Raw genomic sequence first — 18,423 nt, 5'->3', positions numbered from 1 at the left:
GGGGGGGGGGGGGAGGAAGCTGTAAGCCAGGAAGAGATCGTATCGCTGTAATGATATCTGAAATGTCCCAGGCTCATTCAGTGCTGCAACTTTTCCCACATATTTGCATTATACATGTAATAGCTAATAATAACTAACTTCATTTGTATTGATGAGGAATGCAGTGAAGCGAGAAGGTGATGTGTGCAAAAATACAAAAGCATAATCATGTATTGTTTTCCAGGAGCATTTATGGGAGGCATCTCGTTACCTGGTGCGATTGGTGTTCAACGGCTTGAAGGAGATGTTCACAGGGACCAGAGAGATCCAGGTGAGTTTATCGCACCTATTTAAAAAAACACATTTGTTTCTTACTAGTTGCAAAACAGAGCTGACATTCAGTAGAAATATTGTCTCAAAGTACAGTTGTTCTTATTTTTACTAGAATCTATATCCCTCATGCAATAAGTCCCAACACCTTAAAGGGGACCTATTATGCAAAATCCTCTTTTTCATTTTTTTTCTACATCAATACATCATTTGTCCCCTCTGTGTAAAGAGATTCTGAAAGTTTCAAGAAAAAAGATTCGCTCTCTTTTTGTCCTGACCCATTTATGTAAAAACCTGTCTGAAAATGAGCTGATCAGATTAACGCCACTTTATGATGTCATAACGATTTTTTGGCTTGTGTAACCATTAGCCAATCACCAGCCAAGGTAACCCTCCCCCCCACCTTATCACCTGAATCTCCTCCTAGAGCACCATTGTGTTCTTTTTAACCAAATATCTCTCAGAGGGGCGTGGGGAGTGGCTCCTTATTTTCATCTAAAGTAACAGACAGAGAATCAGAACTTTTGAAACAGGGCTGAAGAAACAGAGGGGATTATGGGTAATGCTGCAATGATCTGTTTGGTATTTTGAGGCAAACACTTCAGAGACATGTTTTTAATGTATCTGAGACTTATAATAGATTGATGAAAAACAGTATAATAGGGGACCTTTAAAGTAATAACCATTAGGTGATATAATTAAAGTTTATGTCATGATGCCTGATCATTTGTAATGTATTATTATGGGTCAAATAAAGACAATGGTCGACTAAGACACGTACATGTAATTAATCCAATGATGTTGTCTGTGTAACCTAGAGACTTTAGTGTGCATCAGATCAGCTAAAAATGCGAACTCTGAAAATTGGTTGACTGATAAATAAAAGGTTCAAGATGAAGAATAAAGTTTCAAATAATAAAATCAAATCAAATGTAGGTTAAAAACAAATAAATGTTTCTGCAAACAATTGCTCTGTACAGTATAAACCCAGATTATCTGACTAAATATTTGTGTAGGATAATAAAAATAACAAAAGACAATTCCTATGTTCCCTGTAATTAAAACAAAATTACGTTTTCCCCCTACGTATCTTATTTGGAAAGACTTAAATATAAAAGCTTTTGTCTACTGACCTACTACTCTATATAAGATGATATTTCATTTTCTAATAATGTCTAGTTTACTTTACCACTACCGTGACTACTGCAGCCATTCATCACAGAGACTCTTTTTATAGATTTAGGATGTGCCCTTGGCGGGGGATACTATATTATCTCCACAGGCAGAGAGGAGTCTGGCAAGCAAATAGAAACACCACCCACGACCATGTTTGTGTCCTCTGGGAAATGAGTGGGGATGGCCCAGTCTGAGATGAAAAATACGCTTCCCATCATGCCTTGGTGCCGACCTAATGCTGTTGTGTGTGTGTGTGTGTAAGTGTCTGAGTGAGTGTGTGCACCTGTTGCTTTCAAACAGGTGACATCCTCTGGGTTTTCAGCAGTGAGTTGAGTTGTGTGTGTGTGTGTGTGTGTGTGTGTGTGTGTGTGTGTGTGTGTGTGTGTGTGTGTGTGTGTGAGTGAGTGTGTGCACCTGTTGCTTTCAAACAGGTCACATCATCTGGGTTTTCAGCAGTGAGTTGAGTATGAGTGAGAGAGAAGCAGCTCTGTCATCCCTGACCCCTCCTCCCCTGTTTATTTTCCATTTATTCTCCTTCCAACTGTGTCTGTCCACTCCCTCCCTCCCTCCCTCTGCTGCTTATCAATCTATTACTGACTGATCAGTCAATCTCTCCGGCTTCCTCACTATCTAATCTCGCTCTCCCATCTCTTTGCTTCCACACTATCTTCTTTTCGATGTACCTGAGAATAAAAGGAGAGAGGTGATGATGAATGGTGCGGCTTTGGGCCAGACTGCTATCTCGAGTTGTTAGGACAAATATATCTTTCCTACAGCTCTCCATGTGCCTGCATGTGTGAGGAGGCACTTTTGGGGCATTAACAGGGCTTCTATTCCTGGAGATAAACTTTGCCAGACACTTGTGCAAAACTTACGGATATTTATCAACAACTTCTCACTTGTTCCTCTGCAAGTTTGCAACACTTGTTTGCTGTTTCAAGAAGTAGAACAGCAGACATTATGCATCTTTTATGCAGTGTATTTTCTCAATGCTGTTCTCAATGCACCATGATGTTCTTTCTTTTTAAAGCCCGATTAATTACATCCACCTACAAACGGTCCAGACTCACTGATTTGAACCACATAAAACACACTTACACAGGAAATAGACAGGCTCACACTCTTGATTGCTGGCGGGCTTTGATTTTCTGAGTATGTTTCACAATCCAGTATGTGCCCTCAATTTACCTCTGCTTTTGCATCTGTGTGTTGCAGGAATGGCTGACCGAGAGCGCCAGGCTCATCTCCAAGGCTGGCTTCTCTGTGCAGTGGGTGACTCCCCTGGGATTGCCCGTCATTCAGCCCTACCACCGCACACGCCGCCTAGTGGTAGGTCTCTTACGACGGATTATGAAGATACTCTTTACTAGTTTTTCTCAGAGAAGTTGTCGTACTTTTTATTAATCACACGCATCTCTGCTATGTCTAGCTACGTTTGTACCATTGGAATTAGAACAGATGCCAAGTGTAGCAGGGCTTCAAGTCCAAACGTGCACATTACATAGAAAATAAATATAATATTGCACTAGGAAATATTAACAATGGTACGTCATGCAAGACTAATAATAATACAGAAAGTATAAATAAAATAAAAAAGTAAACTAAATAAATATAGAATAAAGCAACTAGTGCACCAGAGGTGTTACGGCCCGTCCACACTACAGCTTCAAAAAAAGCTTGGCGGCGGGCGTGTCTGAAGCTCGACCAACAACCAATCACATGAATCTCCCGCCCCTGACACACAAGCAGCGGTTTGATTGGCTAGAGCTTGTACTGGCATATGATTTGATTGGCTGACGCTTCCACCGAAAGCTTCAGAAGCTTCAAAAGTTGAACATTGCTCAACTTCTGCAGCCTGAAACGCCAGGAAAGCTCCGCTCTGCTACCACACAATTCAGTTCGGCGAAAAGCGAGGCAACGTGACGTCACCCCATTCAAAGTGAATGGGCAGACGCGTTGGAAACCGTTTTTGAAGCTGTCGAAGCTGTAGTGTGGACGGGCCGTTACAGAGTCTCATGCCGGGACATGTCAGGTCATGTTTGATTGGGAGTCCAATCTAGAAACAAGTGGACTTTTCCTGATCAGTTCGACCACTTCAAACCCTCAGACGGTGCCGTTCACCATCGTTTCGTACACCGTAAGTTAGACAGTTTTGCCAATTACACGCCAGTCTTTATTTCTCTGTATTTGATACGTTATGTATTCTCTTTTATCGTTATCTTTTGACACCATGTGTTTTGCTCTTCCTTACTTTTGCTCTCACCTTTCACACCACTCGCAAAACTGACCTTTTATAGCACACGTTGTATCCATGTTTTTGACTCACCTTAGCACACAGTACTCATTTATCCCTCTGTTGGCTTACTGACCACCATCTTATTGCTGATATTGTAATGTGTGTCCAAATTGACCGCTCCTTCCTCCTCTTTTCGTTCTCATATTTCCATGAGGCAGTGAGATGCTATGGGTCATCGCTTTCGCTATTATCATGATCTCAGAGTTTCATTTCCACTTATTAGATTTCATTGGGCTTTGATGGAATTTCTGATGAAGCTGATAATAAATGGCCGGTTAGCTGTGATGCGTTGGTTGACTTTAAATAGACAGGCATATATGATTCAAATGAGTATTTACACTCATACTGTATATATTAAAACTAAGATTAGTGGTTCTTTTTATAGCTGTCATCTTATAACAAGCTGTTATGAGAGCAATCTATCATGCTCACACAGCCTGCCCACAAAGGCTCCACTTATTATGGTCTGGCAAGGCCCAACATGCATTTGCTCAAATTAAGGGAACTGCAAGTGTGCATTTTGATCAGCCTTTTCCAACAGATAGATAATTGACAAGTGCTCTTCACGGCACACACGTTAACAGTACTGGATCCACTGGACTCTGTACATTGTTTAGGATATCATTACATTACATTTCATTTCATTCATCCAAAGCGACTTACAATTACAGGGACATTCTCCCTGGAGTAACTAAGGGCTAAGTGCCTTACTCAAGGGCACACTAGTAGTGGTGTTCCAGGCGGGATTTGAACTCACAACCTTCCGGTCTTCAGCCCACCTCACTATCCATTAGACCACCACCACCAGTATAACTCATTTGGTTGTAGCTCTTTGACAGAATGGCAGCCTGCCAGGGCTCCGTGAATTTATTTCCTAGACAAATACCTCAAACAAAAAGTGAGCCTGCGAGACTCACTGCAGTTTGGCTTTTATGTTAGTGTGTCCTCAACCCATCCCTTTGTGTTGGACTCAAACTATTTTTGGCTAAAACCAAAGTTATTCACAAAGTGTTGTTGGTGTTTGCTCTTTTAGTTCAGAACAATAGTCCACTCTCTTTATTGCCCTCCCTCAGTCTCTTTTCAATTTCTTTTTCCAAACGTCCTAAAATAATTATTGTTTCACTCTTATTATACGCAAGACATGCACCTTATCATGAGTATTGTCCTGGATGCTGGGCTTTCACCACTGATGGTGTGATGTGATTGCTGTGAGTGGCCCAACTTTGAAGGAGCTAAAAAACATCACTAAAGTTCTCCGTCACTGTGGAAGTCCTGACAGCAGCATGTCTTAAAGATAACACATCTGAGTACAGATAACATGCTTGTGTGTGTGTGTGAATGCCTGTCAACGCTTTTGTGCCGGTTAGCGTGTTCGGAAAAATGTTCATGTCCCATAGAGATGGGAGGAATTCCAGTCAAACATTATCTGTGTTTATTATGGAGCCTCAAAACAATTGATAGGAAGGCTATATAAAGAATGATATCATCAAGCCATGTTGATTGTTGTTTGGCTGAAAAGTAGTCTATTTCTATCTGGAACAGTCCCGTCAATAGACTTGTGAATAAAACATCAAAAATACGTTTATATTATCAGAATCCTTCATTTGTCCTGCAGTAGGCAAAGATACAGCTTCACTGCAGCAAAGAAACAGTGCAGACTACAGGCATAAAGGAAATGACTAGACATATCAATTAAAGAAAAAGGCAAGCACACATTATTAAAGCAATATTTAAACAAATATGCGAGAAACAAGAAATTACCCAAGCCTACGCCCTTAACTTAAAGTGTTTCTCCCATTTAAGTGTGTGTGTGTGTGTGTGTGTGTGTGTGTGTGTGTGTGTGTGTGTGTGTGTGTGTGTGTGTGTGTGTGTGTGTGTGTGTGTGTGTGTGTGTGTGTGTGTGTAAAGAGAAATCCTACATAAGTCTGTCATTATATAAAATCCTATTCGACCTCCTTATCCTTAAGTCCATTAACTAAGTGAAAGGAGGAAACAGACACAGCGTAAACAAAGCTCATGCAGACAGCTAGCTCATAGGCTGGCTCCACATGCCACTTGCTCTTTTAGCATGACATGAAGCAGAAGGTGGCTTAGAGGGGGATTGACACCATATCAGAAAGTGCAAGAGAGCAAGGGTGACAGATGGTGGGTGCCCTGAGGCTGCATCTCTCTCTGTCCCATTGTTAATTTCGTCAACGAAAACTATGACGAAAAATGTTCGTCAACAACCTTTTTTACATGACTAAGACGAGACGATGACGAGCTAAAAATAGATTCTTGATAACGAAAACTATGACGAAATGTATATTTAGTTTTCGTTGACCAGACGAGACGGGACTAAGATGTTAATGGTGGACTATCGGACATTCAAAATGCAGCATTTTTTCCAAGTGTCCATCTTGTCTGTCAAAATGCATCTTACGTTTCTAACTTGCAATATCATTATTTCCGCTCTCTTCACTCCAGAAGAGCGATGTCCCTGTGTCTCTCTGTGTGCGGGGGGCGGGGCCTAACATACATGCTGCAGCGGACACAGAGATCTGCCGGGGACGGAGCGTTCAGAGAGTATAGATACACATTTTGACTAAAATGTAATTTTTCATCGACCAAAAGTTGACTAAAACGTTTTGAGTTTTCGTCGACTAAAACTAGACTAAAACTACGAAGGATAGGAATGACTCAAATGTGACTAAAACTAATAACCATTTTCGTCTAAAGACTAAGACTAAGACTAAATAAAAAAACAGCAGCCAAAATTAACACTGCTCTGTCCATGAAGTAGAACTCTGATTGGATCTGTTTCTTTTAATGTCCAGCAGGGGAAAGGAAGCTGATTAGCCTGTGAGTTTTTTCCAAGGCCTAAAGATGAATAAATGAATGAAGCGACGACTTGATGGACCATCAAGGTCTTATTTCAGAGATCACTTTTTTCATCCCCTGCATTCATTCTTTAATCCAGTTGCATCATTGAGCACCAGAAATGAAACTTGCAGAAAGGTCACCTTTCCAGTCATGGCTGGATTCAATTCAATCTCCCCGTCTCCTCTCTGCCTCTTAAATCCGAGGCTGCGGTGTTTTTTGGGGGTCGTTAATAATTACTCTAGATAGAACAGGAAGATGAAGTGTGAGGCTGTGAAGAGAACAAGCTACAATAGCATCCATTCACAAAGGAGTGTGTGTGCAGTGTGTTGCTTCTTTTCAGTGTGCATACAGAGGAGAGTACAAATGCAGAGCAGTGTAATCGAGTAGTTTCCATGGCTGATGGGAGGTGAGGAAATTAGAGTTGATGGAGTAGCTGAATGGAGCACAAACACATACATCAGGGAGGCTGCTTAACGGGATTGAGAGATACTAATCGAATCAGAGGTCACTCTGGCTCAGATTCCTCCTTTAGTTTTCATTTTCCACTCTCATGCAAGGTTACAATGAAATCTCACTTTCAGGGGATGGAGACACGAGGGAGCTCTCAGCTGGATTGGCTGGATTTGTGAGTGTATTGTGTGACTAAAAGCTGGGTGTCCTCTGTGTGGAAAGAGAGGATTTGGTTATTTCCCTGGACGTTAACGCATTGTGCACATTTATTTTGAATACAGTTGAAAAAGCAATACTAAAAAATCCACTGTCATCATCAATCAATAGATTAGTATAATGTAGTATGAGCCTCTGGAATTAATGAAAATGTTTAAACATCATGTACAGACTATGAGACCATGAGCCTCCTGTGCACAGACAGGCCCCATTCTACATATACACCAACATCAAAAAACACATTTAGAAGCTTTTTGTGGGGGTTTTCTGATAGATTGTGGTCATTTTGTGTCGTATGTATTCAGTGTCTGTCTAGCCTGCCTTTCCTTTGTATGGGAGCAAAATGACTGCAGATTTGGAAACCTTCTCTGAGACAGTATAATCGGAGTGTGTCCTCTTTTCCAATTCTGGGGATACGTTTCCCTAAATGTCGCGGGATGCCCTCCATGTCTTCTCTTGTCATGGATGAGAAGCGAGCGGTTCCGAGGGGTCACACAGTATTTCGTTGATCTCGCAGAATCTCGTGGCATTTTGAGGTGAAATAATGAATGCAGTCTGAGTTTCAAGGAGACCCCCGAGTGGAAGAGAGAGACACAAAACGTTTGGTAGAAAGGATGTCTGGAAAAAAGGTCAGTGGAGGTGTGGCGAGACTCAGTGGTGTGTGTGACAATGAGTCTGCAGCTGTCTTCAGGGGATGAAGGCGAGGGAGAGGACCAGGTGACCCGGAACAGCAGGGAAGTGAGGTGTAACGAAGAATTACTCCACCTGAATGGATGAGGCGTGTGTTTTGAACCACTTTTACCTCATTCACACCAACGGTGTTTCAGGGCCGGTTCGGAGCTGGAGCTTGAAAAGCACCGGGTTTTCCTGTTCACACCGCAGCGGAGCAACCTCTTAGCTCCGGAATCCGGTTCATTTTGAGCACCAAAAAATTGCCCGGCCAGAGCAAAAGCACCGCATACGTCACGCTTACGTCGAGGAGGGGGGGGTGGCAGGGGTGGGATCAACTCCTGAACAACAACAAAAAGCCGGCGTATTATCCAGTTTGTACACAACGATGGAGAAACTTGACAAGCAGCAGTGGTCCACTGAAGAGACCAGCTACTTACTGGGAATCTGGTCTTCCGAAGAGGTACAGAGGAAACTGGAGCACAATCGGCCATTGCTGTTGTTGTCGGTGTCAGCTGTGAGGGGTTTCCGCGCGGTTTGGCTTTATGAAGCAGGCACGCAAACGGTTACGCAATGACGCAATGACGCAGCACCAGTCGGACTCTGGGCAGTGTGAAAAGAGCCGGAGCTAAACCGAAGAACCGGCTCTGAACCTGAAAAGCTCTAGCACGGAGCTTGAACCGGAGTTGCGTTGGTCTGATCACACCAACGCAACTCCGGTGTGTGATGTATGGGGATTCCCCTTTTGGCAGCATGGCTTATATGTGGTTAGTGATGACTGTTGTAACCATGACCATCTGTGCTTTGACTCTCATGTGATTTAGAGGAGCCTATTCCCCACAGACACACAGCAGGATTAACCAAGGTCTCATTTATCACAGCGCCAGGGTTTGAGTCAGGTCTGTTACACAAATCATGCACGTATGCATTATAATGAACCAGGGTAATGTAGTGACCTCATCTACAGTGAGGCAGTCCATTACTCTCATCAAACGTAACCTCCATCTCTTTCACTTTTACACCTTTTTTGCATCACAGCTTGGCCTTTTCTTCTTCCTTAACACACAGAGAGGATAGAAAAAAGGGGGGGATGATGGACAGCTCCCCCCCACAAGACCTCCTAGAGCAATGATCGATGAGATAGCAGCCATGGCACAGACTGATGGGGTTTTGATACACTAGACTTCTATTTTAAAATTATTTTTTTATAATTTTGTGATTCTGTCATTCATCATACAGCAACCTTAACATTTTGACTGGAGTTACTGTGTGTGTGTGTGTGTGTGTGTGTGTGTGTGTGTGTGTGTGTGTGTGTGTGTGTGTGTGTGTGTGTGTGTGTGTGTGTGTGTGTGTGTGTGTGTGTGAATAGTTGGTTACTGCCTGTGTCACCGTAAACACGACCTGAACTACTGTGCATACATGACCGGCACAGAATCAACTATCTATGAGACCGATCATTGCATTAATTTACAGGTCATATATCTGACACTTTTTAACATAGAGACTTGTGTAAAATATCGCTTTTCAATACCGTAGACATTCCTACGGGAGCGATTTGATTTGGTTAAGTGTCTTGCCCAAGGATGATTCCACAGGCCTATTGTTGGCTGGGAATCCAACCAACAACCTTCTCATTGGTAGTCGCGTGTCCTCCCTGAGCCACAACCACCCATGATGAATACATATCTGGTAGTCATTTTAATATTTTATTTTTACTTTAAGGCTGTCATAGAAATATTAATTAACGGGAAAAAAAATTCAGCCTAATTTTAACAAAGCACCTCGTCCACCGTGTTTACTACTTGGAGAAGTAGATGATGTAGAAAATTAAATGAATATGGTTACATTTCTTACCATACTCTATTATTAGTTTCATACAGTGCAGCTAGCGGTGTGGGACTTGAAGTATGGAAATGTCAGTCCGCCTGTTGGTTGGTCCACCACACAACAAATATTAATTACAGTTTTAATGTCCCAATACCCAACACAGCATGTATAGTCAATGCTAACTGAAGTGACTTCACCAAAATCATGACACAGCACAATGTAATTCTTCTATTGGGAGTTTTTTATTTATTTCCTTTAACCATGTGGGAACACCTCCCAATTAGGGTCCACAAGATATTGCAGTCCTCCTAAAACCTTTACAGCACTCAGGAGATCGTCACACTTGAAAAGTTCTGGTTTTCAGCTTTTGCAGGAGGACATTGTAGACTTAGAAAGAGTACAAAGCAGATTGGGGAACGGTTCAAATTGCAGAGGGATGTGCACTTCAAAGGGCCTGTGATTTCAGTGTTCAGAAGCAAACAAGATCAAATAAAAGAGCAGGACATTAGCACCAAACAAACACTTATTAAAGACTCCTAAGGGTGTCAGAACGGCTGTGGTCCTTTTTGAGGTCTCCTGAGCTCATATCTGAAGTAGTTGTTTGTGTTATTGACATAAAAGAAGTTGAATTCTAAGACCCCATCCAGCAACACATTTAGTTTACAGCCATTTAACGGTAGTATAAAGCAAACCAAAAACTAACCTACGAAAACACAAACATGTAAACACCACATGAAAAAGACCCCATTTTGCCTAATGTGAATTCATGTATTTCTTTGTGTTGCTTGTTTATGATGCATTTCAATATATTTGACCTACATAAAAGGAAATGAATGCATGTGTATCCACGTGGGAGCGTTATTAATTAGGAAGACTCAAACTTACACATGTTCTGTTTATTCGTATCGGGTAAATCTGGCTTTGATCAGTAACTAACAGTACTTACACAGTTTGATTATTTACACTACAAATAGATCCAAGTAATTGCAATGTCTTGAACATCTTTGAATTGAAATGGAACAATGTGATATTGACTTTGAGTATTGAGTTGACTTGAGATGATTAACCCCTTCATTTGTTTGTCTTTCTTTTGCCCGCAGTTAAAGAGTCAGCTCCAAAGTGTCTTCCTCATGATCAACTATGACACCAAGCAGTAAGTCTTCCTGCAACTAACATCTGTCTGGTTTTTCCACTCTCATACTGAACCTGACCCACAGCACATGTAATGTTACCACTTTATTCTCTCATGGTGCTCCTTGACATGTTGTGCTGAAGTGTCAAATCAGTGACCAGAAACAAAGACAGAAAGTCTCTGATGAAAGAAAGCATGTTTGCAGGCCATTCTGTCTGAACTTTTTGTGAGTTTGAAGTCACAAGCTTTCAAATGTAGCTTCAGACTGCTGGAGATGATCACCATTTAGCTTTTAGAGGTGAATGGGAGCAGAAAGTAGAGTTCTCTGGAGGCAATTAGCTTACACTTTCAAGACCTTCTGCCGCACAATAGCTCTGTCTCCTGTGGATATTTCCATTAATTGCCTACTCGGATGTAACTTTGCATTTGTCATAAAGTAGGAAATGGCATCAGAAGCGTTTCAAACTCTTTTTGAAAGCATTGCTCAACACTAACAGCTTCAGATACAATAAGTTGAAATGGGTCTTTCACAAGCAGAAATGAGTTCAAACTCTTTTCTCCAGATGCTTCATTTATAAAATAATATGACAACCCAAATCTATTTTGAAGGGGGGGTTATGCGAGAAAGTCAGCAGCAAAATACACATTAAAAAAAATGGTCTAAATCGAATCTAAATGAGAAAATGTTTTTATAATGAGAATCATTTGTTGAACATGTGGTTTAAATAAAGTAATATTCTGTAGTGGTAGTATAAATACATTTAGACTAGCAGTAAAACACTTCATTCCACATATTACAATGTCCATGTGTATGATTGTAACCCCTACACATGTTTGACTCTGAAAAGACCATGTAAGCATATTACGTTAAATTGTTAAACAGGTTCTTTTTGCACCTGTGATTCCCTGAGTGGCAGTCAGCCATTTATTCTCAATGGTGGGAGGGCTTGATAAAAATGTATGGATTTCAAAAGATGAACAGGAAAAGAGGTGAGCAGAGGACATAGAGAGTCATCAACAGTGTGTCGAGGGAAGACTGGAGTGAGATCCCTTATGACAGAGATGACAAAAGACTGGCAGCTGTCCTCAATCTGACATCTACAGTGCTCTACACATCCAGCAGTGTGAATCCTTAAAAAGCAGCCGGAGGAGTGAAAGCAGAGGAAGTTAAGAGGCAGCAGAGAGAGGGCAGGATGTCGCGCAGAAAGGCTGTCTCGTGAAACTTTAGATTTCACTGTCAGAGGAAGCATCAGTGTTTCACAGGCTGACGTTCTGAGCTAAACTTGACACAATCACCATGGCTGATTTTCCTCGGCATTTCCCTCCACACTCTTCTGCACTGGCTGTAATTTAAAGATCCAAAAAAAGCATGTCCAGCGTCTAAATATGTAAATATTTAGATGCGTGTGTGCTTTGGGTTAGGCCCAGGGCGCTCTCCGCTCTGTCTCCATTCCCATTAGAGGTGCGTTCTGCTCTGCGGCAGCCCAGAGGATTTGAATGGCACAGGCTCAGGGTAATGGGAACATGGGGATACAGATTGGCAGGATGCTTTTTTGAACTGCCAGTTCCATCATCAGGAGTAGCAGCACTGCATACTTTTTCTTTTATATCACTTCTATATTTGTATGCTCTCTTTTTTTGCTAATGTTGAGAAAGCACAGGGCCACAGATTCCCCTGGAGGTCACATGGCAGAAAATACATCTTGGTGCTGAAATCATGCACTCAAACCGACCTCCTCACAGCAGGCTGACATTACATGGAAAAGCACTGGGGGGATGAGTATTATCAATAATGCAGCCAATAATGTATTAATTACAGCTGCTTATCAGTTAGTAAGACTTACCATGTAAGCAGCTGACCTTGACAAAGAACTCAAAAACACATTCAACATTTTTCCTGTTTAGCAGTGAGTTAGATAGGCAGTTAGCTTCAACCACTTTAAAGGTTTCAACCACATATATCTTGTCGGTCCACAAATTCAATTTATATTCAGGAATGCATCACATAATGTTTGATGAGACCTTCCCACTCGAAAGCACATTTGCGTCATAACTTGAATATAGTGTACATACTGCAAATAAAATACCGCTTTGACTAAAAGTGTGTTTAAAATGTAGTTTATTGTTCTATTTGTATAATGGCTTCTGGGAGTGTTGATGCACTCCCCCTTTCACCTCACATGCAAATGTACTGCTACTTTATCATGGTCGTAAACATCCTCAAGGGAACAGTGGTTTTAATGCAATGCTCACTTAACCCTTGTGTGGTGTTCATATTTGTGTTAGTCAGTCAGTGTTCGTGGGTCTGGTGGACCCGCTGCCTTTTTGGGCTTCAATTCAACACAATCAAACTATTTTATGTTAAAATACTCAACAGATGTTTACTTCATCCCAATTACACGCAATATAAACAGCGTATATGGTTAATATTTGCCCTTTTACATTTGTTAGATCACATTAATGAATTAAAGTGCTACTTGTTGTTTGGCCCGCTGACCGGCTGGTCCTGTGGCTCGTCTAGCTGATGCTCAATCTCATCCTCTTCCTCAAAGTCACTGTCAGACTCAGAAATATGATCCTCACATTCTGAAACCTCTTCCTCTACATCATCATCAAATGGTTCTCTCTCTTCCAAAATCATTCGCAAGGCCCTCTGAGCAGAGAATCTTTTGGCCATCTTAATCAGTTGTGATAAGGACCCAAACTGGCGAAGCTTTATTTATTGTGTCTTGCCCCAGATTTGCAGCTTGGATAGAATTTGAAAAAAATAAAGATTGGTTCCCGCAAGACATAATGCAGGAATGTGAGAGCAGACAGGTGTCCCTGCTCGAATTTATCAACAATGTTGCAACCTTGTGCAGGAATGGCAGACACACACACGCACACACACACACACACACACACACACACACACACACACACACACACACACACACACACAATTTCCACACTTTTGTTAGCCCCGAACATCCTGTATGTAATGTAAATGTGTAAGGGGGGGTGTACAGTGGGTGGTCATTGAAAATGTGTTCTGATATATATGTTCTTCACAGAAAATGAGCCAAGGCCATTGAGTTTGGGTTTGAAAAAATAATTTCTCTTATCATTTTTCTTTAGCTAAATAATGCAAACGGGTCCCACAGACCCGAACACCATACAAGGGTTAAGAGCAAATACTGCACAGCCGTAAAAACAGGAATCAGAATAGGATAGCTTTCTGTCTCCCTGGGAATTATCAGCAAGGTTCTTGGCAAGGCTGCTTCAGACTTGGGATAGGTTTGATGAAACATCTCATTTTATAGTACAAAGAGTGTTTTATATGTCTTTGCTTTGCTTTCTTTTTCCTGTTAGGATGCCAGACACAGTTAAACAGAAGAATGCCTTCCCTCCAAACTTCATCCACTCTCTGGACTCCACACACATGATGCTGACTTCTCTCCACTGCTACAGGTATCATTTAAAGGCACCCTATTATACTCATTTTCAGGATCATATCTGTATTTTGTGCCTCCACTTTGACATTTCTCCATTCTTTAAAGGTGGGGTAGGTAAGTTTGAGAAACCGGCTCGAGATACACTTTTTGTTATATTCCATGGAATGCTCTTAACATCCCGATAGCAATGAATATCTGAAGTGCTTTGACAAGAAATCTGTGGAAGCCGTAGTACTGTAAAAAGCACGACCAATCATCTGAGCCGGCCCGGCTAAAGTAACTGGATGGCCTACCTGCCTGTCAGCCTTCCATCTGTGCACAAACTCATCTCGTGCCCTCATTGGTCTATGTGCGCGTTGGTGTGTGTTGGAGGAGGGGCTCTGTAAGGAAGTGGCAGATTTTTTCCGGCTGTGTATTTTCTCAAATTCTAGAGCACTCGAGCTGGTTTCTCCAAAATGACCTACCCCACCTTTTAATGTTTAAAAAGTTCTTTATTTTTCTCATACTGACTGATCTGCAGCACCTCTTTTCACCCTCTGTCTGAAACCAAGTTCAATGTGTTGGAGCGCTAGCCAATAGAAACGTGAGTGTTAAATAGTAATGTCATTATGTTACAGAAGTAAACAAACAAGCCCAATGGAGGCGTTTCAGATGAGGAGGGGATGTGTGGAAGAGAAACTTTGGGATTTTAAACTTTGCAGACCATTTACATGCACAACACCCTATATAACACACTACGGGAAAGGGAAAAACCCCCAACCCTAAATACGGCCCCTTTAACAAACTGTTCTTAGAGCATGGATATCTGGTACACCTTTTTGCCTATTCTTATTAGTCCGTCTTCTATACTGTAGGCAGTCTCTAATTTGCTTTTGACCTTGACTTAAATATAAGCTTGACCTTAAATGGCTTAGAAAATGTACCCTCTCATCTTGAATGCAATTATCACCTCAGATAAGTGTATGATGCGGCTTTATAAATATATGCTGTGCGCCTCTCGACAGGTGTGATAACTCAACTCACGCTGGCTTTAAATGAACATAGCAGGGTTTTTAGCAATTACCGTCACTGTAATACAGTCTTCTTCTTTTGAATGACTCTATTCCCCCTCATATGTTCTCCCTCTTAAGTAAACCCCTGCATGCAGACTCTGATAATCCCTTGTTCTCTCTCTTATCCTTTTAGTGCTGGCCTGGCGTTCGTCTCAGTTCACGACTGTTTTTGGACCCACGCCCTCACAGTGGACACCATGAACAAGGTATGAAATTCATTTTGACTCTGAGCTGTTTAATCCTGTCTGATCACGCATTATCAGAGTTTATAATTCTCTTTTTTTTTTTTATTAATTGAAGCTTAAGGTGGAAAAAGTGATTCAAGTCTCCTGGGTCTCTCTTGCTTTTACCTCCAGACTTTCCTTTTTGTAGCATCACTAGTGATTCTGCTAAGGTAGAGCTTTGTGAAGCTAAATGGGTACAGGCTGCTGGGTGCAGGAAGCACCACCAGAGCCTGTTGCGCTGAATAAATGACCGTCTGCCCCTGCCTGCTGAAACTAGTTTGTCATGAGGCCCTGACGGAGACACAGCGTAGCATTTAAATTGATCAAATGACCATAAAGTTGCCAGTCCTCTTTAACCGTAGCTTTAGAGAACAGTCCCAGCTTTAGGTCTTCATCCAATCTCAGAGGAGTAACAACCAATGAAGCGATCCCCTCTCAGTACATTTATTCTCCCTCATATTCTCTCGATGTGTGACGCTTTCCTCATTACACAGGTAATTGAACACAGCGGCAGAGGAGGGGGATTCAATGTCTTAGTCAACACCGAAGCCCATTCAGAAAGTCCTTATTTTAAAGGCTACTGATCTTTCCTTCATCCTTCATTCGCCCTTTCTGAACCACCCAGCAGGGTTCCTGCGTGACGTCATTGGGAGATTTGTTCACACATGTGGGAAGAAAAATAAATCAGAACGACTTGAGAGCTTGTTTTCTTTCTTTTGATAATCCTCTGTGGCTGATAAATAACACTCCGGTGACAGAAAATGTGTTTCCATCCATTTTTATTATGCATTTCCCACTTGCTTTAAAGCTTTGATGGCAAAGCTGGTTTATCAATCATATCGAAAATTCCACAATTCAAACGGAAATCTCGACAAACATGAAAAATAGTGAGGACAAAAAATACCAGATTGATGATGCGACTTCCTTTAAATAAATACATGAAGCTAAATGGCATATTCCCATCATTAAACTTATTATATATTTGGTGACGAACAGCAGGAAGTTCAAACTGTATGTGCTAACATGTTGTTATGCTTACATTTCTTGTGTCTGTTCAATGTGTAAAGTTAGCTAGCCAGCGCCACCAGATGTGCAGAATACCAATCCAGACGTGTTCCTCACTTATAAATACTCCAAATGTCTTTCTCATTGTGGCAACATGTTTTCTAACACCTGCTGAGGGATGATTTTGAGATCCTGCAACCAGCAGAGAAATGATAGCTCTTCTTTTTCCCCACTGTCAGCAATATCATTCAAATCAACACTTTACCCGGCATTTAACATTCTACGTTTTTTTCTTCGCAGAGCATAGTTCTCTGTGTTCACATACTTTAATAAAGAATGTCAAAGATACACAGGCAAGGCCGAGTTGTTTTGAGCTTGTCGATTCGGTTTTTGGGGTACGAATAATAAAAAAAACTCTGTGACTCCCTCTTCCCGTTAGATCTGTCGGGAACAGTTTGTCGCCCTGCACAGCCAGCCAATCCTGCAGGAGCTGTCCAACTACCTTTACCAGAAATACTGCACTGGGATCCCGTGAGTTTACACACCAGGAACACCTTTGATTGTGCCCTCTCACCCTCACACACACATGCAGTTCCTCTCAGTCTCAGGAGCAACACTGTGGCCGGTTATCCATCAGGGTAATGGTGTCAAAAATCGGGGTTTTTCGCAGCAGATCCAATTTAGGAACAAATTATTATCAGAGTTTCTTCGTTTCAGCTTAATATAATTTAATATTCACATGTTTCTTTTCATACTTAGTTACCAACAACTGCATTCTGTGCTTCCTCTGATTTCTTTTGTTCGTACACAACAACCTTCAGAGCCTTCAGACTCTCTGTCTGTGTTTATGCAACACCGTAGGATCTCTATGGACTTGTATGGTATAGTCAACAGCCACGATACACTGAACATGCACGTCCCACAAGTACATACGTTAGAAACACATTCCACACTAAAGGAACACACACACATAAGAGGTTATTAGATATTGTCAAAGTTGTACTAACATGCCAGATGTGTTCCTCTACTTGTCTGTGACATTAGATACAAAATGACTTTCCCTCTCTCTCTCTTTCTCCATTCATCTGTCTCGCTGGCCTCGGGCTAGGTTATGCTCATCATCTGATTCTGTGTTTCTCTCTCCTGGATAATTGGACACCTTTTTCTATAGCCTTCCACAGCAGCTCCCTTACTATTTGTCTTACTCCCTCCCTCTACCTCTCATAAGTTTGACTGAACTAGCAGTGGGAAAAGTTTCATTTGGTTTTATCATCCTGCAGGCAGAACAGTGAGTGGTGAAACATTTAAATAGCCATTTGCCAGTGTCCTTATCACGTTTCACACAGTAACAGGTATGTTTTTCCACCTTTGGAAGAACTGATAATGTGCTGAAGTCAGACTCACTGTACGGACTCTGATCTCAAAAACAACTCGCATCTTATATCCTGTGAAGGTTGAATATAATCAGTCTGAGAACCGATGAAGACATTTAAATGACGACTAAAACTTCCGGAGAAAACCCAGGAAGTGCACGACTCTTTGACTTTGAACACAAACTTTGTCTTTCTCAGAGTTACTGAACTTTTTTCCTCTTTTGTGGCAGGCTGGAAGCCAAGAGGAAGAAGACCGAGGAATACTTGGAGCTGAGTCTGTGTCTGGCCACAGTGCCCCAGACAGGTGTGTGTGTGTGTGTGTGTGTGTGTGTGTGTGTGTGTGTGTGTGTGTGTGTGTGTGTGTGTGTGTGTGTGTGTGTGTGTGTGTGTGTGTGTGG

General features: G+C 41.7%; 1 protein-coding gene across 1 annotated transcript in view; it reads left to right on the top strand.

Annotated features, from left to right (window-relative positions):
- The window catches only part of LOC104950622 (RNA polymerase mitochondrial), a 70,515-nt gene that overhangs the window by 48,426 nt on the left and 3,666 nt on the right, over positions 1-18,423 (top strand). The window contains exons 3-9 of the mRNA XM_010777163.1: positions 224-310; positions 2,701-2,814; positions 10,906-10,958; positions 14,289-14,387; positions 15,557-15,629; positions 17,092-17,183; positions 18,256-18,329. Of these exons, the coding sequence (XP_010775465.1) occupies positions 224-310; positions 2,701-2,814; positions 10,906-10,958; positions 14,289-14,387; positions 15,557-15,629; positions 17,092-17,183; positions 18,256-18,329 (592 nt within the window). The remainder of the gene's footprint in view (positions 1-223; positions 311-2,700; positions 2,815-10,905; positions 10,959-14,288; positions 14,388-15,556; positions 15,630-17,091; positions 17,184-18,255; positions 18,330-18,423) is intronic.

This window comes from Notothenia coriiceps, unplaced genomic scaffold (assembly GCF_000735185.1).
Source record: "Notothenia coriiceps isolate Sejong01 unplaced genomic scaffold, NC01 NC01_scaffold00017853, whole genome shotgun sequence".
Classification (NCBI taxonomy): domain Eukaryota; kingdom Metazoa; phylum Chordata; class Actinopteri; order Perciformes; family Nototheniidae; genus Notothenia; species Notothenia coriiceps.
The sequence above is the reverse complement of the archived record's forward strand: the minus strand, read 5'-3'. Positions and strand labels throughout refer to the sequence as shown.